Source organism: Aegilops tauschii, chromosome 5 (genome assembly GCF_002575655.3).
Source record: "Aegilops tauschii subsp. strangulata cultivar AL8/78 chromosome 5, Aet v6.0, whole genome shotgun sequence".
NCBI lineage: Eukaryota > Viridiplantae > Streptophyta > Magnoliopsida > Poales > Poaceae > Aegilops > Aegilops tauschii.
This window is the reverse complement of record NC_053039.3, coordinates 422,008,267-422,034,339: the sequence shown is the minus strand read 5'-3', so window position 1 is coordinate 422,034,339 and position 26,073 is coordinate 422,008,267. Positions and strand designations below refer to the sequence as shown.

The 26,073-nt window shown below is 45.6% G+C and overlaps 1 protein-coding gene across 1 annotated transcript; it reads left to right on the top strand.

Annotated features, from left to right (window-relative positions):
- Positions 1 to 15,858: 15,858 nt before the first annotated feature.
- Positions 15,859 to 22,853, top strand: LOC109746859 (BAG-associated GRAM protein 1). The gene is made up of 18 exons (XM_020305961.4): positions 15,859 to 16,232; positions 16,381 to 16,413; positions 16,513 to 16,610; positions 17,477 to 17,552; positions 17,716 to 17,844; positions 17,928 to 17,974; positions 18,175 to 18,298; positions 18,403 to 18,519; positions 19,517 to 19,546; positions 19,638 to 19,737; positions 20,620 to 20,726; positions 20,955 to 21,098; positions 21,176 to 21,280; positions 21,352 to 21,498; positions 21,691 to 21,744; positions 21,857 to 21,920; positions 22,058 to 22,119; positions 22,481 to 22,853. Exons 1-18 carry the CDS (start codon positions 16,047 to 16,049, stop codon positions 22,613 to 22,615), a joined length of 1,758 nt encoding a protein of 585 aa, XP_020161550.1. The 5' UTR covers positions 15,859 to 16,046; the 3' UTR covers positions 22,616 to 22,853.
- Positions 22,854 to 26,073: the final 3,220 nt, after the last annotated feature.

Genomic DNA, 26,073 nt, shown 5'->3' with positions numbered 1-26,073 from the left:
CTGACACATGGCTTGCACGACAGGGCACAAGGTGTATCTGGGAACTCGTGAGCCAGCGCGGGACTCACGAGGCCCTACCTCAAGGCGGGTTGCGCCTGGTCTTGAGCCTTGGACGGCTGGGCACGAGGTGTATTTGGGCACTCGTGAGCCAACGCGGGACTCACGAGGCCCTACCTCAAGGCGGGTTGCGCCTGGTCTTGAGCCTTGGACGGTTGTGTGTTCCTGCAAGATGGTTAGGTGCAAACGCTCTACGTCCTCGGGTCCCGGCCCTCGAGCGAGCTCAGCAGCCGCTGGTATGCCAGGTCGCGATATCGTGGACAAGGCCAGGGGGTGAGGGCTGGAGAGCCAGTAAGAGCTCCTGAGTCGTGATGCTCAGGAGCCCCCCTTTCAACGCGCAAGCGATTTGCATAAGGGCCCATGGTAGGCGGCAGAAGATAATCATAGGTGGTTAAGCATGAAGGACAAATCAGCTCAGATAAACGCAGAAAGGATACATGCTAGTGGGTCAGGCCCGAGCGGCTTGGGGATGATGCAGCCCGAGGGGCGCCCCCAGCAAGGTAAATCGTAGACATAAGCAAAAGGGATAAATACCACAGGGACGGACCCACGCGGCCTGGGAATGATGCTGCCCTGAGGGCGCTCCCAGCTGAAATGAACTCGAGAGATGTCACCTGGTACCGTTGTAGAGGGGGTGTCGAAGTAGCTGAAGACGCGCAGTGAAGAGGCCGACCCTCCCGAGCCACCGGAGTCGTGAGCCTCAAGAGGCCCTGGGGGCCCAGGCGGTTCCTCAAGGACCGTCTCCATCTCCGCCAGGACCGCGTGACGCCTGGCCTCCTGAGCCGTCAGAATGCTCTGCAGACGGCGCTGGCGAGTAGCAGCCGCGTTCGGCAGGCCAAAAAGCATGCGGACATAGCTGTGTGGCGGACCCTCGCAACGCCCCGCGTGCGAAGGCCAGAAGCGCTCCTGGGACGCGGCTCGGTTGAGCCCTTGGTAGTCGATGCAGACGCGCAGCCCGCCATCCTCGCCTGGATGGGGAGCTACGCCGGGCAAGCGGCGATCGTCGCCGCATGGCTCTTGCTTCCTGGAGCTCCTAAGTGGTCTTGGTGATGAACTCCTGAGGGTTGGGCCTTCCACGCCCTGAGACTTCCTGAGGGAAACGTGCTGCGAAGCACGCCTCCAGGTGGTGCCCGACCACCTCCCTCGTGATCTCGGCAAAGTCTCAAGCCCTCCACAAGAGATCCCCCGAGCCCTGCCCGAGGAGGGCGCCAGGCGCGCCTTCCTATGCGACGGAGGGAGGCGCCCCTTGCACGGGCGCCGGTCCTGACGTGCCACCGCCTGAGATGCCAACCTCCTGAGGCCTTGAGCTGGGCGATGTCTTCTTCTTCTTGGGGACCACCTCAGGAGGGTTCTTGCCCCGGCTGTCCGGGTCCTCGATTGATGCAGCTTGGAAGGCGCGCTCAAGGGAGCACACCGCATCTCTCTCTTCGCAGGGGATCATGATGATTCCACCACTTCCTGGCATCTTGAGGACGTTGTAGCCATGGTGGGTCACTGCCATGAACTTGGCTAGGGCTGGATACTCGAGGATGGCGTTGTGTCGATGAGCTCGGTGTGGTAGTTGTCGCGCTGCCCGAACGTGACAGGGAGGCGGACCTGCCCTATCGGGGTGGTGGAGCTGTTAGTGACTCCGGAGAAAGGCTTGGTAGGCTGAAGTTGATCATATGGCACTTGAAGGTTGTTGAACATCTCGACGGACAGAACGTTAAGCCCTGCGCCGCCATCGATGAGGGTCTTGGTAACTTGCACGTTGCTGATGACTGGGGAGCAAAGCATCGGGAGGACGCCAGCGGTAGCCGCACACTTGAGTTGGTCTGCTGAGCTAAACGTGATGGCGTACTTGGACCACCTGAGAGGGCGCGTGGCCTCGAGCTTGGGGAGGACTGCGTTCACCTCACGAGCAAACTGCTTGAAGATGCGCTGAGAAGCCGGGGCCTGGGCGCCGCCCAGGATGCAGGCGATAGCTCGCGGTTCCTGGAAGCCCCCAGCCCCCTCGTCTTGATGGTGGTTGTCATTCCTTCTTGGCGATGGCGGCAGTGGAGGTAGGCCTGCGTTGCCTTGCGGGCGGTCCTCGCGAGGCTGATCCCTCCAGGCTCCCTCACGAGGCTGATCCTGCCAGTTATCCTCGCGAGGTCTGTCACGCCACTCCTGGCGAGGGCCTCGGTCGTCCCATCGTCCTCCTCCTCAGCCGTAGCCCCGGTCGTTGCGCTCGGGGCATCGACCGATGCGTCCTTCTCGAACGGCCCTGAGCTCCTGGCATTCGTTGGTGTTGTGGGTGTAGAGGTTGTGGTAGGCGCAGAATCGGTTGCCCTTGGACGACTCCGGCTGGTCCCTGCCGTGCTTCATGTCTGGTTCCGCTGCGAGCACGGCTGCTCCTTTGCGCTTCACGTCCTTGGCCTTGGCCTTCTTCTCTTCTGGGTCAGCAGCTGGAAGCTCGAGGAGGGAGAGGCGTCCTTCCTCAGCACTTGCGCACTTGGTCGCCAGGTTGAACAGCTCCAAGGATGTGCACAGATCCTCGTGGATGGCGAGCTCCTCCTTCATCTTGATGTCGCGGACGCCATCGGAGAATGCTGAGATGACGGCCTCGTCCGTCACCTTGGGGATCTTGAGGCGAGCGCCGTTAAAGCGTTGGATATACTTCTGCAGGGTTTCTCCAGGCTGCTGCTTGATGCGGTGCAGGTCGCCTGCGGCCGGGGGGCGGTCGCGAGTGCCCTGGAAGTTGGCGATGAAGCGGCCGCGCATCTCGTCCCAAGAGGAGATCGAGCCGGGAGGCAGGTTTAGGAGCCAGGTGCGGGCACCATCCTAGAGCGCCATGGGAAACCAGTTCGGCATGACCTTTTCGTCCCCGTCGGCCGCCTCGATGCCCAGCTCATAGAGCTGCAGGAACTCCGCGGGGTCGGCAGTGCCGTCGTAGCGAGGAGGCAGGTCCGGCTTGAACTTGCCGGGCCAGGCGACGCTACGCAGCTCGGTGGTGAAGGCGCGGCAACCTGCTTTGGTTGCCAGAACCCTTTGTTGGTGCAGAGTTTGCTCCTGGTGGTTCCCACGTGCCGCCGCCAGGGGCAGTACCGGGTATTGACGCGCCGGTGCAGGGGCGCGGTCTTGTCGCGCTGGTGCAGGGAGCACGTGAGCTCCTTCTCGAGGCCGAGGGATTTCTTGGCAGCTTCTTTCTTGGTGGGCGGGCACCGGGCGCGGCGGGTCGCGTCCGGGGGTCGCGCGCCTTGGAGCCAGGGCGCCTTCTTGAGGAGGAGGTGGCGAAGGCGCTCCCTGAGCTGCGTCGCCCATGCATGACGGAGGGCGAGGCAGCGAGAGGGACGGCGCGGGAGAGCCCCCTGCGGCGCTGACGAGCTCGGTGATGCAAGCGAGCCATTCTTCGTAGAGGTACAGGGCGGTAGTGCAAGAGCTCACGTGCCAGGAGCAACGCGGCCTGTGCATCCGTGGGAGCGCGACGAGCGTGGGACGACGAACCGGCTGGGGTCGGCGACGGAGTGGCGGTGCGGCCCTCGCGCCGCACCGAGGGGTGCAGCGAAGATGCTTGCTGCTCTTTCCCCGTCGGGCCAGTGGCGGCAGGCAACAGAGAACGACGAGGAGGCCCACCGACGGGAGCCGTCTGGGCGACGCGGGCGGCGAGAGCAGCCCGGCGCTCGGCGCGAGCTCGGCGAGCGTCTGCCATGGATGCGATGAAGTGACGGGACGCAGACCAGCGGAAAAGATTTCGGCGCACCCCTACCTGGCGCGCCAAATGTCGGATGTGGGGTTCTGGCAAAACCCTTAAGGTTCGAACACCGGGGTGCGCACGAAGATCTACTCCCTGCCAAACTGCGCTCGCAACCTCGCCGCGAATCTAAGCTAGCACAATGAACAACACAAGAGACACGAGGTTTATACTGGTTCGGGCCACCGTTGTGGTGTAATACCCTACTCCAGTGTGTGGTGTGGTGGATTGCCTCTTGGGCTGATGATGAACAGTACAGAGGAAGAACAACCTCGCGAGAGGTGTTCTTGAGCTTGGTGAGCTTGTGTGGTTGAGGATGATCTGAATGAATCGTCCCTTGCTAAGGTGGTGGCTAGCCCTATTTATAGAGGCCCTGGTCCTCTTCCCAAATATTGAGCAGGAAGGAAGCCAACAACGGCCATTTTGAAAGGGGACAGCTAGTACAAGCTATCCTGACTAAAGGTGGTCTTCGGCTGCCAAAAGCACTGGCGATGACGCCGTCTTGGGCTCCACGGTGACCTCCGTCCTATCGCTCTGCTGGTCTTGGTCTCGTTGCACCGATAAGGAAACCTTTGCTTGATGCCTCGGTACTCCGCGCCTGCCCTTGCCCCCTTTGCACCAAAGAGGAAACGAGGACACTGCGCAGGCTGGCGCCCGCCTGGTCTTGATCGTCATGGCTTGCGTCACGGGAACCTCGCGAGGTACCCCTCACCTTGATCTCTCCGCCTCCTCGCGAGCCTGCCTGGTGAGGCCACCCCTGGGGAGGCCTTGTGTCGTCCGCCCCGCAAGGCTTGGCCCCTCGTGAGGGTCTTGAGCTTGGGTTGATGAAGACGGGCCGTACTGGGCCGCTGGTGAGCCACGCTGCAGGCCGCAGGCAGGCAAGTCTGGGGACCCCCGTTCCCAGAACGCCGACGGGTGTGGATAATAATAATAGTGCACGTGCATTGGACTAAGGTGGAATCTGCAAGCATTTAATACAAGGGAGAAGACAAGGTAATATGGGCTCTTGGTTAAATCAACAATAATGCATATGAGAGCCACTCAACATTTTCATCATGGTCTTCTTCTCTCGGCCCCCAAAGTAAAGAAAAGAAATAAAACTATTTACACGGGAAAGCTCCCAACAAGCAAAAGAAGAACGAGAAATCTTTTTGGGTTTTCTTTTAAATTACTACTACTACAGGAATGAAAAGTAGACTAGCTAAAAGCTACAACGATTTTTTTGTTTTTAAGGTTTTTCAGACACACAGGAAGAAGGCTTAGAAAAGAAAATAAACTAGCATGGATAATACAATGAAAAAGTATGAGCACCGACAACTGGCATGAGTGTGTGAACATGAATGTAATGTCGGTGAGAGATACGTACTCCCCCAAGCTTAGGCTTTTGGCCTAAGTTGATCTATGGCCACTGCTGGCCTAGCGGATACCCAAAGTCGTAACTAGGGTCATACTGAGATGCAGCAGCTACTGCCTGACGAGCTGCAGCTTGGAGGCGAGCTGCCTCCGTCCTCCTTTCATACTCGTCCGCCTCCTCCCTGGTTATAACATATCTCCTTTTTGCCTGAAAGTCAAAGAAAGTAGGAGCAGGGAGGGCAACATGGACAGTGCGCCGTCTGTCAAAGATTAGTCGGTACTGGAGGAACTATTCATTCCTCTCAACAAACTGATGGCGAACCATAGCACTATAATCTAGATAAGCATGAGGCAATTCCATATCAGTTCCATGTATGGGTACATCAAGATAATTAGCTACACGAGTTGCATAAATTCCACCAAACAAATCTCCACTTGTACCGTTACGATGCAACCTTCGTGCAACAGTGGCCCCCAAGTTATATTGTTTATCACCTAATATCGCACTCTTGAGGACACTAAGATCTGGAACGTACATGTGACAAGCCTCATCTTTACCGTTAATGCATCTACCTATAAAGAGAGCAAAATAATGTATGGAAGGGAAATGAATGCTCCCTATGGTGGCTTGTGTGATTTCTCTAGATTCCCCCACAGTAATACTAGCAAGAAAGTCTTTATATTCAGATTTGCGAGGTTCACTAACATTGCCCCACTTCGGGAGTCTACAAGCAGAATTAAAATCTTCTAAGTCCAAGGTATATGATTTATCATAAAGATCAAATAAAACAGTGTGAGAATTGCGCGAGGATGTAAATTTAAACCTCCTCACAAAGGAATCAGTTAGGTAGCGGTATTGTAGGCACTTATCTGACATGAAGCCCTCAAGATCAGCGTTGCACACATACGCGTCAAATTCATCCTTGATGCCTGCTTGGATCATAAACTCCTCTGACGGCCATTCACAAGGCCGCACTTGAGCTTCCCTCGGTGGTTCATCGTCCGGCTCACGTATCGCGAGCATTGGTCCTTGCTTCCTTGAGAAACCACCTTGGTACATTTTCCTAAACATTTTTCTTTCTCTGAAAAATTTCTGAAATTTTAGTGACTCAAAATAAAAGTGAACCAAACTCAACAAGATTGATAGCAACTACTCCCACAAGTGCCTAGAGGCTATATCATGCATTAAAACCACTTTGGACCATATAAATTTGACATGCAAGCTCAAGAACAGGGTCACCTTAGCAGCAAAAAATTGCAATAAATAAAGCACTAGAACAAAAACTAATTGGACCATTGGAGGAGTTACATACCGAAGAACAATCACCCCAAACAGTTTTGTGAATGGAGCTTTGAGCAAAGAGATCGAAAATGGCAGCAAGATGAGCTAGAACACGGGTTTGAGCTTTGGGAGGATTTTTTCTGGAGGAAGACGAAGTGACTGGATGCAGGAATAAGTGGAGGGGGTCCACATGGGGCCCACGAGGCAGGGGGCACGCCCTAGGGGGTGGGCACGCCTTAGGCCCTCGTGGCCAAATGGTGGGGGCCCCTGGTGTGTTCTCAGTGCCAGTAATTCTTAAATATTCTACAAAAAATCATATTTCATTTTCAGGACGTTTGGAGAACTTTTATTTTCAGGGTATTTTTTATTGCAAGGATAATTCAGAAAACAGACAGAAAATACTATTTTTGCTTTATTTAATCTAAATAACAGAAAGTAAAAGGAGGGTACAGAGAGTTGTGCTTTCTAACTTCATCCATCTCGTGCTCATCAAAATGAATCCACTAACAAGGTTGATCAAGTCTTGTTAACAAATTCTTTCCGTATTGCATGAAACTGGAGAATTTTCAAACAACACTAGGTTACCTTAAAAGGGATATGCATGTCCCCAACAATAAGAATATCATATTTCTTCTTGACAGCAGGAAGAGGGAATTCAAAACCTCCAATAATAATCGTTGAAGTTTTTCCAATAGAATTGATATTGTGGACTTGAGGTTGTTTCCTCGGAAAATGTATCGTATGCTCATTACCATTAACATGAAAAGTGACATTGCCTTTGTTGCAATCAATAATAGCCCCTGTAGTATTCAAAAAGGGTCTACCAAGGATAATAGACATACTGTCGTCCTCGGGAATATCAAGAATAGCAAAGTCCGTTAAAATAGTAACGTTTGCAACCACAACAGGCACATCCTCACAAATACCGACAGGTATAGCAGTTGATTTATCGGCCATTTGGAAAGATATTTCAGTAGGCGTCAACTTATTCAAATCAAGTCTACGATATAAAGAGAGAGGCATAACACTAACACCGGCTCCAAGATCACATAAAGCAGTTTTAACATAGTTTCTTTTAATGGAGCATGGTATAGTCGGTACTCCTGGATCTCCTAGTTTCTTAGGTATTCCACCTTTAAAAGTATAATTGGCAAGCATGGTAGAAATTTCAGCTTCCGGTATCTTTCTTTTATTTGTAACAATATCTTTCATATAGTTAGCATAAGGATTCATTTCAAGCATATCAGTCAAACGCATACGCAAAAAGATAGGTCTAATCATTTCAGCAAAGCACTCAAAATCCTCATCATCCTTTTTCTTGGATGGTTTAGGAGGAAAAGGCATAGGTTTCTGAACCCATGGTTCTCTTTCTTTACCGTGCTTCCTAGCAACGAAGCCTCTCTTATCATAACGTTGATTCTTTGATTGTGGGTTATCAAGATCAACAACAGGTTCAATCTCTACATCATTGTTATTGCTAGGTTGAGCATCAACATGAACATCATCATTATTACTAGGTTCATGTTCATTACCAGATTGTGTTTCAGTATCAGAAATAGAAATATCATTGGGATTCTCAGGTGTGTCAACAACAGGTTCACTAGAAGCATGCAAAGTCCTATCATTTTTCTTTTTCTTCTTCTTAGAAGGACTAGATGTATCAACATTAGTTCTCTGAGAATCTTGCTCAACTCTCTTAGGGTGGCCCACAGGATACAAAGGTTCCTGAGTCATTCTACCCCCTCTAGTCACAACTCTAACAGCATTATCATTTTTCTTATTATTTAATTCATTGAGCAAATCATCTTGAGCTTTAAGCACTTGTTCTACCTGAGTGGTAACCATAGAAGCATGTTTACTAATAAGTTTAAGGTCAGCTTTAACTCTAGACATATAATCACTCAAGTGTTCAACCATATAAGCATTACGTTTCAATTGTCTACTAACATAAGCATTGAAGTTTTCTTGTTTAACAATAAAATTATCAAACTCATCCAAGCATTGGCTAGCAGACTTATTACGAGGAATATCACCTTCATCAAATCTATAGAGAGAATTTACCTTTACTACCTGTGTCGGGTTATTAATACCATGTATTTCTTCAATAGGTGGTAAATTCTTAACATCTTCAGCTTTAATACCCTTTTCTTTCATAGATTTCTTTGCCTCTTGCATATCTTCAGGACTGAGAAATAGAATACCCCTTTTCTTCGGAGTTGGCTTAGGAGTTGGTTCAGGAAGTGACCAATCGTTATCATTACTCAATATATTATTCATTAGAAATTGAGCTTGTTGGACGGTTCTTTCCCTGAAAGCACAACCAGCACAACTATCCAGGTGATCTCTGGAAGCATCGGTTAGTCCATTATAAAAGATATCAAGTATTTCATTTTTCTTGAGAGGATGATCACGCAAAGCATTAAGTAATCAGAGAAGCCTCCCCCAAGCTTGTGGGAGACTCTCTTCTTCAATTTGCACAAAATTATATATTTCCCTTAAGGCAGCTTGTTTCTTATGAGCGGGGAAATATTTAGCAGAGAAGTAATAAATCATATCCTGGGGACTACGCACACAACCAGGAGCAAGAGAATTAAACCATGTTTTAGCATCACCCTTTAATGAGAATGGAAATAACTTAGGGATATAGTAGTAACGAATTTTTTCACCATGAGTGAATAGGGTGGCTATATCATTTAATTTAGTAAGATGTGCTACAGCAGTTTCAGATTCATAGCCATAAAAAGGATTAGATTCAACCAAAGTAATTAATTCAGGATTGACAGAGAAATCATAATCCTTATCAGAAATACAGATAGGTGAAGTAGCAAAAGCAGGGTCATATTTCATTCTAGCATTCAAAGACTTTTCTTTCAGCTTAGCTAACAGTTTCTTAAGATCATGTCTATCTTTGCAAGCAAAAAGGTCTCTAGCAGTTTCTTCATCCATAACATAACCCTCAGGCACATCAGGCAATTCATATCTAGGGGGAGAATCTTCATCAATATTATCAGTTTCAATAATTTCATTCTCTCTAACCCTAGCAAGTTGTTCATCAAGAAATTCACCTAATGGCACAGTATTATCAAGCATAGAAGTAGTTTCATCATAAGCATCATGCATAGCAGAAGTGGCATCATCAATAACATGCGACATATCAGAATCAATAGCAGGAGTAGGTGTCGCAAGTTTACTCAAAACAGAAGGTGAATCAAGTGCAGAGCTAGATGGCAGTTCCTTACCTCCCCTCGTAGTTGAGGGATAAATCTTGGTTCTTTCATCTTTCAAGTTCCTCATAGTGATAAACAGATATAAATCCCAAGTGACTCAAAGAATAGAGCTATGCTCACCGGCAACGGCGCCAGAAATAGTCTTGATAACCCACAAGTGTAGGGGATCGCAACAGTTTTCGAGGGTAGAGTATTCAACCCAAATTTATTGATTCGACACAAGGGGAGCCAAAGAATATTCTCAAGTATTAGCAGTTGAGTTGTCAATTCAACCACACTTGAAAGACTTAATACCTGCACCAAAGTATTTAGTAGCAAAGTAGTATGGAAGTAACGGTAACGGTGGCAAAAGTAACAGTAGCAGTTTTTGTAGTAATCGTAATAGTGGCAACGAAAAAGTAACTAAGCAAGGATCAATATGTGAAAAGCTCGTAGGCAATGGATCAATGATGGATAATTATGTCAGATGTGATTCCTCATGCAACAGTTATAACATAGGGTGACACAGAACTAGCTCCAGTTCATCAATGTAATGTAGACATGTATTCCGAATATAGTCATACGTGCTTATGGAAAAGAACATGCATGAAATCTTTTGTCCTACCCTCCCATGGCAGCGGGGTCCTATTGGAAACTAAGGGATATTAAGGCCTCCTTTTAATAGAGTACCGGACCAAAGCATTAACACTTAGTGAATACATGAACTCCTCAAACTACGATCATCACCGGGAGTGGTCCTGATTATTGTCACTTCAGGGTTGTCGGATCATAACACATAGTAGGTAACTATTGACTTGCAAGATAGGATCAAGAACTCACATATATTCATGAAAACATAATAGGTTCAGATCTGAAATCATGGCACTCGGGCCCTAGTGACAAGCATTAAGCATAGCAAAGTCATAGCAACATCAATCTCAGAACATAATGGATACTAGGGATCAAACCCTAACAAAACTAACTCGATTACATGGTAAATCTCATCCAACCCATCACCGTCCGGCAAGCCTATGATGGTATTACTCACGCACGGCGGTGAGCATCATGAAATTGGTGATGGAGGATGGTTGATGATGACGACGACGACGGATTCCCCTCTCCGGAGCCCCGAACGGACTCCAGGTCAGCCCTCCCGATAGAGATTAGGGCTTGGCGGCGGCTCCGTATCGTAAAACGCGATGAATCCTTCTCTTTGATTTTTTTCTCCCCGAACGTGAATATATAGAGTTGGAGTTGAGGTCGGTGGAGTCCCAGGGGGTCCATGAGGCAGGGGGCGCGCCCTAGGGGGCGCCTTGCACCCTCGTGGACAGGGTGTGGGCCCCCTGATGCTGATTCTTTCGCCAATATTTTTTATTAATTCCAAAACGTGTCTCCGTGGATTTTCAGGTCATTCCGAGAACTTTTATTTCTGCACAAAAATAACACCATCGCAATTCTGCTGAAAACAGCGTCAGTCCGGGTTAGTTCCATTCAAATCATGCAAGTTAGAGTCCAAAACAAGGGCAAAAGTGTTTGGAAAAGTAGATACGTTGGATACGTATCAATACCTTGACAAGATTTCAAAATGGATCAGTTAAAGAAAGGGTTCTTGCCTGTTTTGCAAGGTATAAAGTTGAGTAAGACTCAAAACCCGATCACGGCAGAAGATAGAGAGGGAATGAAAGTCATTCCCTATGCCTCAGCCATAGGTTCTATAAAGTATGCCATGCTGTGTACCATACCTATTGTGTACCTTGTCATGAGTTTGGCAAGGGGGTACAATAGTGATCCAGGAGTAGATCACTGGATAGTGGTAAAAAATTATCCTTAGGTACCTAAAGAGGACTAAGGAAATGCTTCTTGGTTATGGAGATGACAAAGAGTTCATCGTAAAGAGTTACGTCGATGCAAGTTTTGACACTGCTCTGGATGACTCTAAGTCTCAATCTAGATACGTATTGAATGTGGGAGCAATTAGCTAGAGTAGCTCCATGCAGAGCATTGTAGACATAGAAACTTGCAAAATACATACGGATCTGAATGTGGCAGACCCGTTGACTAAATTTCTCTCACAAGCAAAACATGATCACACCTTAGTACTCTTTGGGTGTTAATCACATAGCGATGTGAACTAGATTATTGACTCTAGTAAACCCTTTGGGTGTTAGTCACATGGCGATGTGAAATATGGGTGTTAATCACATAAAGATGTGGACTATTGGTGTTAAATCACATGGCGCTGCGAACTAGATTATTGACTCTAGTGCAAGTGGGAGACTAGAGGAAATATGCCATAGAGGCAAAAATAAAGTTGTTCTTTTATATTTCCTTATATCATGATAAATGTTTATTATTCATGCTAGAACTGTATTAACTGGAAACTTGATACATGTGTGAATACATAGACAAAACACTGTGTCCCTAGTAAGCCTCTACTAGACTAGCTCGTTAATCAAAGATGGTTAAGTTTCCTAACCATAGACAAGTGTTGTCATTTGATGAACGGGATCACATCATTAGGAGAATGATGTGATGGACAAGACCCATCCATTAGCTTAGCATATTGATCGTTCAGTTTATTGCTATTGCTTTCTTCATGTCAAATACATATTCCTTCGACTATGAGATTATGCAACTCCCAGATACCGGAGGAATACCTTGTGTGCTATCAAACGTCACAACATAACTGGGTAATTATAAAGATGCTCTACAGGTATCTCTGAAGGTGTTTGTTGGGTTGTCATAGATTGAGATTAGGATTTTTCACTCTGAGTATCGGAGAGGTATCTCTGGGCCCTCTCGGTAATGCACATCGTAATAAGCCTTGCAAGCAATGTGACTAATGAGTTAGTTGCAGGATGATGCATTACGGAACAAGTAAAGAGACTTGCCGGTAACGAGATTGAACTAGGTATGAAGATACCGACAATCAAATCTCGAGCAAGTAACATACCGATGACAAAGGGAATAACGTATGTTGTCATTACGGTACGTCTGATAAAGATCTTCGTAGAATATGTAGGAACCAATATGAGCATCCTGGTTCCGCTGTTGGTTATTGACCGGAGAGGTGTCTCAGTCATGTCTACATAGTTCTCGGACCCGTAGGGTCCGCACGCTTAACGTTCGATGACGATTTTGTATTATATGAGTTATGTGATTTGGTGACTGGATTTTGTTCGGAGTCCCGGATGAGATCACGAACATGATGAGGAGTCTCAAAATGGTCGAGAGGTAAAGATTCATATATAGGACGATGATATTCAGACACCGGAAGTGTTCTAGGGGTACCAGGTACATATCGTGTCACTGAAAGGGGTTCCGGGCATCCCCCCGGCAACTACATGGGCCTAATGGGCCAAGAAGGGGACAGACCAGCCCCTAAGGGGCTGGTGTGCCCCATGTAGGCTGAAATGGGAGGGGAAGGAAAGAGGGGAAGAGGGAAAGGAAGGGGAGGGATTCGGCCTCCCCCTTCCTTCCCTCCTCCCTCCTCCTTCCTTCCCCCTCCGGAAGATATGTAAGGGAGGAGGCCGAATTGGGAGGTGCCCAAGTAGGATTCCTCCTACTTGGGGCGCCCCCTTGGCTGCCTCTCCTCCCCTCCAACCTATATATATGTGGGGGGTGGGGCACCACTAGAACACACAACAACATCTGTTAGCCGTGTGCGGCGCCTCCCTCCACAGATTACACCTCCCGTCATATCTTCGTAGTGCTTAGGCGAAGCCCTGCGCGGATCACTTCACCATCACCGTCACCACACCGCGTGCTAACGGAACTCTCCCTCGACACTTTGCTGGATCAAGAGTTCGAGGGACGTCATCGAGCTGAACGTGTGCAGAACTCGGAGGTGCCGTACGTTCGGTGCTTGATAGGTCGGAACGAGAAGAAGTTCGACTACATCAACCGCGTTGTCAAACACTTCCGCTTTCGGTCTACGAGGGTACGTGGACACACTCTCCCCCTCTCGTTGCTATGCATCTCCTAGATAAATCTTGGGTGAGCGTAGATTTTTTTTTTATATTGCATGCTACGTTTCCCAACAGTAAAATGTCCAGCAAACGCCCCCGTTCATAGTCAAAGCCCTTTGACTGGACGGTAACGACACAGAAGGGCATTTCTATAAGAGAATCTAACGACAGAGGGGTAAATTTGAGCACTCTTCAAAATTAGAGGGAAATATGAGTAGTGCGTCCGAGTTAGGGACACAAATGTAAAAGTCCCTTCAAGTTTACTGAACAAAGAAAATCCCCTTGTGTCCGAAGGAAAACAAAAAAGAATGGAAAATTCCAAGAGGAAAACTGGTTTTTACAACTAAATAATAAGCAAAGCAACAAATCGTATTTTCAGTTTTGATTATTGTATTAGTACTTACGACAAAATCCCGTTCAAATATATTGCAAACGTTCCCACAACAATATGGGGAGTATCATCTAGTTTTCATAGCGACTTGTCCACTCCCATGACATCGCTGCTTGAAATACAAAAACAATTTGAGGAACAAACAATATACGGTTTTGCTAAACTTCAGGTGCCTAGAATTTTTGTTGGCGTCAATTACTTTTTCCTTCTTCTCTAGCGAGCGAGATGGAAGGTCGGACCTCGTTGGAGAAGTAACCCCACTATCTATCTTAGGGATGTGGGGTTGTAGGTTCTCCGGAAAGCAGCAACCCCACTATAGGTGTGCGGGGTACAGGGGGCGCCAGAGTTATTCACCGGTGTGGGGCTTAGAGGGATGACTTGGGTGGCGGGTATAACAACGGCGGTGGGGAGAGGTTGAGGGGAAGGTGGGGTGGCGGAGCGGTGTGCGAAAGCGCTCGCCGGCAGCGGGTGGTGGAGGCCGGCGGTTGGAGTGGAGCAAGATGAGAGCGTGCAGGAGGAAGAAGATAAACAATACTAGATCTATTTTGAGAGGTTGGATGAAGATCAAACGGTCCATACAAAAAATGACCGATGAACCTCATTTCTTCAAGGTACCTAACAATAGAGGCTCCGAACAACATACCATGCTCCCACCACCTAATACCGAAGTGGCCATCTGAAACTAGGGACACACGAAGTCCCCTGAAAGGATGACACACGGTCATTTATCGCTTATATACATAATTTATACTTCCTCCGTTTCAAAATAGGTGACTCAACTTTGTATAAAATTAGTACAAAGTTGAGTCATCTATTTTGAAACGGAAGAAGTACGTACCTTGTAAAGATGTTTGGAAAGATGCCAGGGTGAAGCCCCCATCGGCCCATAGGCCAAATTATTATTTTATTTTTATTTTAAATACCATGGACAGTGAAAACAGAGTAAAAAATGCCATGATATTAGAAAAATGCCATGATATTAGAAAAATGCCACGTACCTAAAAGATGGCATCTCTTTTATATTTAAGAAATTCCATCCCTTGAAAATAAAAATGCATCTCTCAATTAAAAAATGCCATCTCTTAATAAAAAACTGCCATATTTTTTACCCCAAAAAAACTGCCATCTTTTTTTTTGAGCATCAGTACAGACACAAGCGCTCATATACACGCGCATACACTCACCCATATGAACGTACACACGCATATCCTACCCTTATGAGCACCTCCGAAAGACTGAGCCGGCATATCATCTTGAGATTTACGAAGTCACCGTAGACGTCTCGTCGTCGACGGGAACGTCTCTTCCCATTGAAAGCACATCGCCGAAAATTCTGAAATAAATCCAGGAATAATGCGAGCACCAGGATTTGAACCCTGGTGGGTTGGGGATACCACTGTCCACCTAACCAACTCAACCACAGGTTGATTCGCAAAAAAAAGCCATCTCTTAAATATAAAACTGCCATGTGACATACTTCAAAAACGAATAAACTGCCATGTTAAAAATAAAAATTCTAGCCAGTGCGGTAGTGTTTTTTTTGTGTTTGAAAAAGGAAACATTCGCTGTTTTTTGTCTATAGCGACCTACTTAGAAAATCTGATGTGGCAGTGGCCTTGCACCGAGATTCGTGTAACGGTGAAAATCGGGGTCGCTGACGGTCACAGTTAACATTTTCGGAAAAAGGAAAAATCCCTATGTCCGAAGGAAAAACAAAGAAGAATGGCAAATTCCAAGAGGAAAAGCGGTTTTGACTTGGTGCCGGAGCGCGACCGTCGGGTGGGCCCGCCCGACCAGCGTCCCATCCGGCATTTCCCCGACACATGGAGATCCGCGCCACCTCACGCGCAAGCGGCCCCAACCGTCCGATCTCACTGGAGGGCCACGCTGTCCCGACCGGTTCCACCTTCTCCGCCACGTCGCGCCCCCTCCCGTCCCGTAACCACCACCTCCTCGCCCCTTGCCCCCTTCCCCTTCCATGGCCATCGCGTGCTTGTCCCTCCCTTCCCTCTCCCCCGAGAAACCCTAGACCCCCCGTCCCTCGGCGTCGGCGTCGGCCTCGCGGAGGGTCGGCAGCATGTCGCCGCAGGCGGCGGCGGCGCTCGGGTTCCTCCTGCCCACGTGCTGGGAGATCGAGGTCACCTGCGCCGCGGCCATGCTCATCGTCGCGCTCTACGCCGCCTACGAGCTCCTCGGCCCGCGCCCCCCGCCCGCGGGCGCCGACGACCTCGCCCTCGCGCGGGACCTCGACGGCGCCGACAAGGTAAGCAAGCACCGGCGGTTGCGTGGGTCCGTCAGTGGGGAAATTTTTGGGCGGTTACGGCATGCGCCGACGAACGATCACCCGTGCTAACGTTGCTAGCGTTTTTGGTTTGGCTTTGTCTGTTCTGCGCGCGGGGATTGCTGCTCAGTACTCCACGGGGCCGTCGGCGTACGTGGTCAAGGTGAGGCTGATCAGCCCCTTGTCTCTGATTTTGTTGCGCCCCCCTGATTGTGATTGACTCTGTGAGCGGTCGTGTGACTTGGGTGCGTGCCTGTAACAGCTGGAGCTGCTAGCCGCGAAGAATTTGATCGCGGCGAACTTGAATGGGACCTCGGACCCTTATGCACTCATCACCTGCGGCGAAGAGAAGCGTTTCAGGTTCGGTTCAGTATTTATATGTACAATCTCTTCTCCAATGCTGTCAATTCTAGTTAGTTTGGATGATTTGACTTATGGTTACAGCATTATCAGACTATATTATATTGGTTTAGGAAGAACTCTGTTCCTGATACATTTCTGACTAAAAACTTAGCAATGGCCATCACACTCATATGACTCATCAAAGGTTTTTCATTGGAAAATGACCCTGTCTCCTGGAATTTAGGCTGCACAATACTCAATAAACCACTTTTTTAGGGAAAAACATTAACTGATTGAATTGAAGTACGGAGGAGAGGATTGTAACAGCATTTCATTTGATGACCTGTACAGATAATGTGTGAATAAACTAGGTTCAAGCTTTATCCAACAACCAATCGAACGCGTTGCCCAAAAGGTTCTGTTGGCGGCTAATGCTGTCCTTTTAAGGGCACAGTAAAACCAAGTTAAATGATAAATTATTGCTACTCACTAGATCATTAGACGAGAGATGGGAGGTGGCTCAGTTTAGACAACTACCAATCGGTGTATAGGAGTGATTCGGCGCAGGAGAAGTTCAGTTTATAGATCTAAATTGCAGATGAGATAATTTGGAGATGAATGAATGTGGGTGCTCTCAGGATTGCCAGAAATCCCTTGAAGGAGAGAAAGGGGTTGGGGTCTTAAGTAGACTGATGTAACTCATCCATCCTAAAAATATTTCTGTAGGAAAAGCAATCGTGGAAGGGGTTTGACGGAAACAATTTCAAATAAACACTGCTTCTAATATTAGATAATTTTATTCTGCTTAATAGAATTTTGGAGTCAAGTAGGTAATTTTGTAGTACTCTACTTATCCCCTTTGTTTCATCTCTTACACCTTACAGCTCCATGGTTCCTGGCTCAAGAAACCCAATGTGGGGAGAGGAATTCAATTTTGTTGTTGACTCTCTTCCTGTAAAGGTTATTACCAGCACTTTCCTTAAGAAATCCATTTCTTGCAATATTTTCTTGGAGACCCTCCTTAAGAACAGTCATATCGATCACAACAAGTCTTTTCGATTGGTGTTATCGATGGTACTTCGTCAAAGATACACTCACACATTTGTCCTGTACACTATCGCAGATACAGGTGAAAATATATGATTGGGACATTGTATGGAAGAGCACAACACTTGGTTCTGTTACTGTTCCAGTCGAGTCTGAGGGGCAGAGTGGACCGGTTTGGTATACACTTGACAGCTCATCAGGTCAGGTAATTGGTTTTTATGGAGCAACTTGGTTTATCAGAATGGTTATTTCTTCCAGTTATCACATCATTTTTTTTTGTTTTGTTAGGTTTGTCTCCATATTAAGGCGATCAAGGTTCATGAGAGTTCCTCCAGGTAAATATCTCATCTATTATTAATTTGCTCTGAAGTTTTTTTAAATTATTTTAGATGTGAAAATTTGCATATTTCAACAGCTTTGGCATGTCGCAGTCACTTGCTTCACTATTTTTACTTTGTCCCTTTGGACAACACAAGAAAACTATAACGTGGTCTTGTCAGTAATTTTCTGACATTTCATTTTCGGTGTGTTTTAGGGCTCTAAACAACACTGCCGAGGCTGATGCTCGTAGAAGGATTTCCTTAGACAAACAAGGCCCTACTGTAGTTCACCAAAAGCCAGGTCATTTGCAGACAATTTTTGGGCTCCCTCCAGATGAGGTAAGTACCTACGGCTGCTACTGCTAATTAAATAATGCATAGGTTTGATAGCAGTGTTTCCAACTTGCAAGAGCTAACTGTTTCTTGCTTTCTTTGTCATTCAGGTTGTTGAACACAGCTATTCATGTGCACTTGAGAGATCATTTCTATACCACGGTCGCATGTATGTTTCTTCATGGCACATTTGCTTCCATTCAAACGTCTTCTCTAAGCAGATTAAGGTACGCTCACATTCAGTATTTTTCAATTGCATCCTTTGATTGGTGGATTTACTTGGTTCGTTATGTTCACTTAATATTTTCCATGCTTCTCAGAAAAGATTCATTTTCTAGTGCTGTGTTGATTATTTGTTGGATAGCATTGTAAATGAGGAAACAATAGGATAACAGAGTTAATGTAGAAATACTGATCTTGTCGTTTTCTTCTAATGTTGATGATCGTATCCTTTTGTCCTGTGGTTCTTAAATGGTAATCCCTCTGTAAACAAATACAAGACGTTTTAGATCACTAAAGTACTCCCTCCGATCCATATTGCTTGTCGCAGCTTTAGTAATATGGATCGGAGGGAGTACTATAGTGATCTAAAACGTCTTATATTTGTTTACAGAGGGAGTACTACTTATATGACCTTGTCCTGTTGATTATGATCCGATAAAATGCCATCGCAAGATAGGCTATGCCGTCTAATAATTAATCATGATTCGGATATAAGACCTGAATGACTTTTGTTGTTCCAGTATTTCCATAGTTGAGGTGCTAAATTTGTTGTTTCATATACTTGTCAGTAATCATTCTAGAAACAATTGATTCCAGTGTACTTGCTGAACAAGATTTACGTCTCTTGTTCTTGGTGGTATTTCTGGCCACACTAGCAGGAATCCAGTACCATATTTGACTGTTACAGCTGCCAGCACCACGATCAGTAGAAAAAAATCTGTTGAATTCCAGCTTGATAGAAATGTAATTTCCCCATTGGCTGCTATACGCCAGTTTGCCTCATAAGTCTGAATCACTGAAGCTACCAATCCTGGTCAACAATAGCATTTTCTGTATGTATTCCGATGCCATCTAGATTGGGTTGGATAAGTTTACGATCCTACGAGCTGCAGAAAGTTTAGCTTTGTTAAGCTAGAAAGCTTGTCTTAGAAACATATCCATTTTGTCACATTGGCTGTGGTACATCGTGTGACTGATAACATGTTTTTCTTATGTATGAAGGTTATGCTCCCTTTGAGAGATATTGATGAGGTGAGCCTTGCCCTACTCCTTTTTGTAATATACTGCACCATTTTCTTGCTAAAAATGTAATGATCACTTCTGTCCCTTTTTTTACAAGCAGATAAGAAGAAGCCAGCATGCAGTTATTAATCCAGCAATTACGATATTCCTTCGAACGGGAGCTGGAGGACATGGAGTTCCTCCCTTAGGATGCCCTGATGGTAGGATTTAACACTCACAATCTTGCATAGTCAGTTAGTCACACAAACCTTTTGCATCTTTCTTGATTCTTCCGCTGGCACTAAACATGGATAATGCTGCAAACTTAAAGCCCTTTCACTGATTTGCAATGCTCAGTTGTCAAATCTCATCCTATTGTCTGGCACTATAAATCATGACGCCTCTAATTTCATTATGGCTATCCAGCTAAACTAGGTATATACTACATACATAATGTGGTTTTCTCTATTTTTCAGTTTGACACGTAGTTTTCTGCTCCCTTCCAATCTTGAACTTCCAGTTCCACCTTTTGGATAATGCTGCAAACTTAAAGCCCTTTCACTGATTTGCAATGCTCAGTTGTCAAATCTCATCCTATTGTCTGGCACTATAAATCATGATGCCTTCTAATTTCATTATGGCTATCCAGCTAAACTAGGTATATACTACATACATAATGTGGTTTTCTCTATTTTTCAGTTTGACACGTAGTTTTCTGCTCCCTTCCAATCTTGAACTTCCAGTTCCACCTTTTGGATCTTGATGCCTGCTTCTGTTTCTCAGCAGCATCAACATGGTTGGTATTACTACTTATTAGTCCATGACTTGATGTAGATTTTAGTTTTGTGAGTGCAGATTGCAAGATTCCACCATGAATTGGGCTGTAGATTTATCTTGATGCAAAATTAGTTGCAAACTTAAGAAGTGTGGATGGAGCTATTGATTATGCATTTATGCTAGAAAACAGACTAAGAGGGCACTGATAACCAAAATTACAATATTCACACAATTTCTGGAGGCTGGCAAAAGGACTGGAAATGGTAATCTAGATAAGATGGGATGTTTTGTCATTTGCTTTATGTCACCTTATATTATTTTTGCAGGAAGGGTTAGGTACAAATTTGCATCGTTTTGGAACAGAAACCACACATTTAGAGCATTGCAACGAGCTATGAAGAACTTCCATGCAATGATAGAGGCTGAGAAGCAGGTAGTGACAAACCGCCCTTTTTGTACATATTTTTAAGTAAGAATTTAAATATAGGATGCATGTTGCTGTTGTGTATCGGCAATCTTACTGTTGGTGCACTAGTTTTGAAGCGTGCTTTCTGCTTGTTTTGCTGTTCATGGTAGGCTTTGGTTTACATGATTGTGATCTCCATAAACTGCTTGTCTGAATTGATGATAGTTTTTAATATATTTGGTTTTTGGATTATAGGAACGTGCTCAATCTGCATTGCGCGCACTCAGTAGCTCAAGAAAAAATAGCAGCAAGGAGATAAATGTTCCAGAAGATTGTGCTGATTTAACAGGGCAACTACAACCTTTTGTCAAAGAAGAAGTTCTAGTCTCTGTATTTAATGTAATGATGGCTAACTGTATCTTCCATGATTTTGCAGTTGATAACAGAACTAATTATTTAATTCAATCTCATCGCAGGGAACATTCCCGTGCACTGCAGAACAGTTTTTTAATAATCTATTAAGTGATGACTCAAGTTACATAACAGAATATAGGACAGCTCGTCAGGATAAAGATATCAACGTAAGTATCCAGCAGAGTACCAGCTCTTTCAGTCATGAATTATTGCTGACTAGAAATGTCTCTTTTCGCAGCTGGGCCAGTGGCATGTTGCAGACGAGTATGATGGTCAGGTGAGAGAACTTAACTGTAAATCCATATGCCACAGTCCGATGTGCCCTCCATATTCAGCAATGACAGAGTGGCAGCATATGGTTCTTTCAGCTAACAAAACCGATCTGGTATGTCTAAGTGCAAAAGTGAACACCCAATATGATGGGAAATCTTTCTTGAATCATAGTATTACATTATGTTATATACTACTCCATCCGTCCCGTAATATAAGATGTCATTACAACCAATGTACTCTTATATTATGGGACAGAGTACTTCAGATCATAAATAATACTAATTTCTCACTGGATACTTGTTAGGTATTTGAGACTGTGCAACAAGTACATGATGTTCCATTTGGTTCCTTTTTTGAGGTACTTCATGTTCAGTTAGTCTCTGTGACAGATACATTTATATGTTCTTTTCATTGCAATGAAATCGCAACTATGATGTGGTAATATGATTAACCGATGTTCTACTTTTCAGGTACACTGTAGATGGTCTGTGAAAACTATCGATTCTAGTTCGTGCAGTGTTAACATAAGTGCTGGTTAGTGTTTTCTTCTGATCTCCATGTGTAACTCGTGTTCTCTTATTGTACTTTATGTTACGATGTCTGTTCTCAGTTTAAACTGCAAATGAAAATTTGTAATTTGATGGATATGGTGGTTACTTTGCCTTTTTCAGGTGCACATTTCAAGAAATGGTGCATAATGCAGTCTAAAATAAAGAGTGGCGCTGTGGACGAGGTATGGGTTTATCTAGTATTGACCTCTGTTTTGATGATAATCTGCCAGTTGGAATTTAATCTAATTTGTCCACAAACTTAGTAGTAATATGCTAGTGAAATAGATAAGACAGCAACTCTTGGCTCCAGATACACTGCAATCTGGATATGATCAGATTGATTTTGACATTAAAAATACAGAGATTGACTGGCTGGTTATGTAGCTTTTGCTTGCTTGCTTGTTGTAGCACATAGGAGCATGGGTTCAGAACTTTAGATGAAAAAAAGTCTTGCATGTCGAGATGCAAATACAAATCCCTCATAATTCAATCTTTAGTCTCTGCATGTCGTGATTAAGGTAATTGTGTTTTAAAATATTGCAGTTAAAGAAGGAAGTTCGAGAAATGCTAGAATTTGCGGAGTCGTATATGCAAGAGGTTAGCTCTCCTAACCAACAAGACAAAGATCTTGGCCAGGATACGGCACCAGACACCGATGACATACCTGGTGATCAGTAACTATATTTGACCTACCGTCCAGTCCAGTGATAGTTTATAATGTTATTTATACCGAGAAGAAGGCCCGGTGGATCTGACCTGTAACTGTAAGTAACTTAGTCCAAATCTGATGTGATTGGCTGCCTCAAAGAAGGATGAGTAAGAGACCTTGTGGTGTATACACTGTTGGCTTCTTTATGTATATCTGTGAAATGGCCGATATAGGGCACCCATAAGCATGTCAGTTACTGTTTCTCAAGTTGTACAGCATGTCAGCATAGAGGGGGAAAGATCGTTTTCAGTTCCGTTTTATGGGAAAAAGAAAAATACAACCTAAACGTGTTCTTGTACAACAGTCTGATGGGCCGGCAGGGGCCCATAGGTCAAAACCCTGTCTGTGCACATGTTTAGACTGGCTAAAAGCATAAGATCAATCTCCCAGCAGAAAGAAAATAACATTTCCACGGATCGCGATGGGAAAAAACACTAATCCACTCCACGCAACCAGCCTTGTGGCCATTCAAACACAGGCGAGCAGACTTTTGCAAAAAAGAAAAACGCGTGCGCTTGCACACACAAGCGGGCAGAGGTTTTTTTCTTTGAAAATACTAGACTTATGGAAACCATCTACAGAATCCACCTACGGACTTGTCTCCCCACTATACCTGGCCATCCCTTGGGCTGGGCCTGACCAAGCCCGACGCAGAAATCCCAGGCTCGGCCCTGCCCGGGAGTCGGGCCTAGAAATCAGGCCCAAGCCTGGCCCGTCAACGTAAAAGCCCATTAGGCCTCGGGCCGGGTCTCTTCGTTAACTCACAAATATGACGGGCCCGGGCCCGGCTTGGCCCGGCCTTCAGGCTCAATATCTAGGCCCAGGCCCAGCTTGTGAGCAACGTCGGGCCGGGTCGGGCTAAGCTTTTTTGGGTCGGGTCAGGTCGGGCTGCCCATGGCCAGGTATACTCCCCACAAATTGGTTTTCCTCCTGATTTCCAGTGGTGGCCCCCTCTCCCTTTCATTTTCAATCACACCTCACCTTGACAAATGTTCCCATAACTCAACTCCCGTGAAAATCATCCGTAGGTGCAATGTCTCTCTTTCTTCTTAGCTTCAAGCGGGCAGAGTATACCTGGGCATATCTTGGGCCCGGTCAAAAAAAGCCCGATGCTAAAAACTCAGGCCCAAGCCCGGCCATCGGGCCTACAAAATCGGGCCTGAGCCTGAGAAAGCCCAACACAGCCCGATTTGATTACGGCTAAAAACGCGTTTTGTGCAGGCCCGAGCCCGGCCCGATGGCACACTCAGGCTCAGCCCGGCCCGGGATTTTCGGGTCGGGCCGTCCGGGCCGGGCTGCCAATGGCCAGGCCTAGGGCAGAGGTTGGTGACCGCTGACATGTGTCTAGCACAAGTTGCGGTTTAAGATGGTGAGAAACTGAGAACCTCCGGTGTCATTCATGATGCTTGCTGAGTACATACAGACAAACGGTTAGGAATTCCACGATGCATGTGCACAGTATAAATATCGAGCAACGCACATGCTAAAAGTTACTCCATCCGCTCACTATTGTAAGATGTTTTAATTTTTTTATAAATTGAATGCACGTAGACACTTTTTACTAGTGTGTTTGTTTCCTCGTTTCTCTTTGTATATACTCCCTCCGTCTCAAAATTCTTATCTTAGATTTGTCTAAATACGACTGTATCTTGTTACGTTTTAGTGTTAGATACATCTGTATCTAGACAAATCTAAGACAAAAATTTTAAGACGAAGGGAGTACTTCATATTTAAATATTTAAAACATCTTATAATATTGAATGGAGGGAGTGCTACATTTGCTCTTTATGATAGACCGCCTTTCTCCAATATACTGTGTGTCCTTTTTTCTTGGTAGCAATGTACCGTGTATCTCTATATATGTAACCTGAATGTGAAATGACCCTTTACCCCACAAAAGAAAAATGATCCTTTACCCTTAGAAGAAAAAATGACAAATATTCCAGCTGGTGTGTTTGGCAAGATAAATAAGATCATACGGAGAGATAATTAGTTTTTTTCAGTTGGGAGATATAATTAACTAATATCGCAAGAGTTATGCATTGAACGCCTTGGAGCTTTATTTTCTGATAGTAATTGTAGGTACAATTGCATGTAATGTACTATGTAGGAGTACTAGTTTAGCGGTTCTCGAACCATCAATGATCGGTGAACCGGCGGATCTATTTGCAACTCCTCTGAAAATATCACATCACATTTGGCGTGCATCTTACGATAAGCCGCCGGGGTTCATGTGGGTTTATATTTGGTAGAAAAAATATTTCAGATCTTATTGAAGTATCTTTACAGAGTGTGAAATTTTTTTGGATCTAATTCAAAATTTTGAGGTAAAAGATAATTGCAGTAACCACAAAAATTGCTGAAATTCTTTGTCACTAATTTTCTAAAATTCTTAACCTACTTAATGAACCACCGCAAGATGAAAATGAAGATGAGACGACGCTCTAGTCAAGGGCTGAAGGCGATGTGTGTGAAATGCAGTTGTAATAAGGAGAGAAAAGTGAGGGAGTCGGTTGTGGATCTAACAATCTACGGACGGCTCATCCCCACACTCTCTCCGCGGTCATGTCGCTCAAATACACGGAGGCTGATGGTCGCTAGCTCGGACCAAGGCTGGCGTACAAAGAGGTGCCTACGGTGAAGAGTCCTGCATGAGGTGGGGGACACGGGTTGTTCACGCCGCTCACACGTGGGGAGTGGGAAGAGAGAAAAATATATGGTGAAAACCAAGTGAAAAGGGAGTGCGGCGAATCTGCACCCACGCTCATGGAAAAAATCAAAACTAATACAACTTTTTTTTAAATTTCAATTTTTTTGTGTGATAGATAATTAGATGCGTGAGGTTCGCTGCAAAATTCAACTCGTTTGGACATTTGAGCAAGTCTGTGCAAAAAAGACAAAATCGGGGTCTGTAAAAAAGTTTACTGTTCATGAACTGTTTTGACCCGATTTGTCTTTTTTGCCGAGACCTACTCAAATATCCAAATGAGTTGAAATTTGGAGCGGACCTCACGCATCAAATTATCTACCACACAAAAAAAAATTGGATTTTTTTGAATTTTGCTAGTATTTCTTTTGAATTTTTTGCTGACCGGGAGCAGCTGAGCCCGGGCTCCAGGATGAATTATCGGTGAAAAGGGTTCTAAAAATTCTAAAAAAGGTAACGTTAGAGGTAGGGAGTAGAGTCTATTATGTCTATACAAAAAGTGCAACGTACTCCCTCTAGCTTGCAAAAACATCTTACATCATGGGACGTAGGGAGTAGAGTCTATTCTCACGATTTTTCAAAATAATCAGTTCACGGACGAGGAGCCTTTGCATCATTGCATGAATGTGTAGTTCTGTACGGTCTTGACTTGTTGTGATGGCATACCTGTCGTCCCTAAAAGGCAAGCATTCTATACTTGTGGGCAGCCAAAACAAGTCA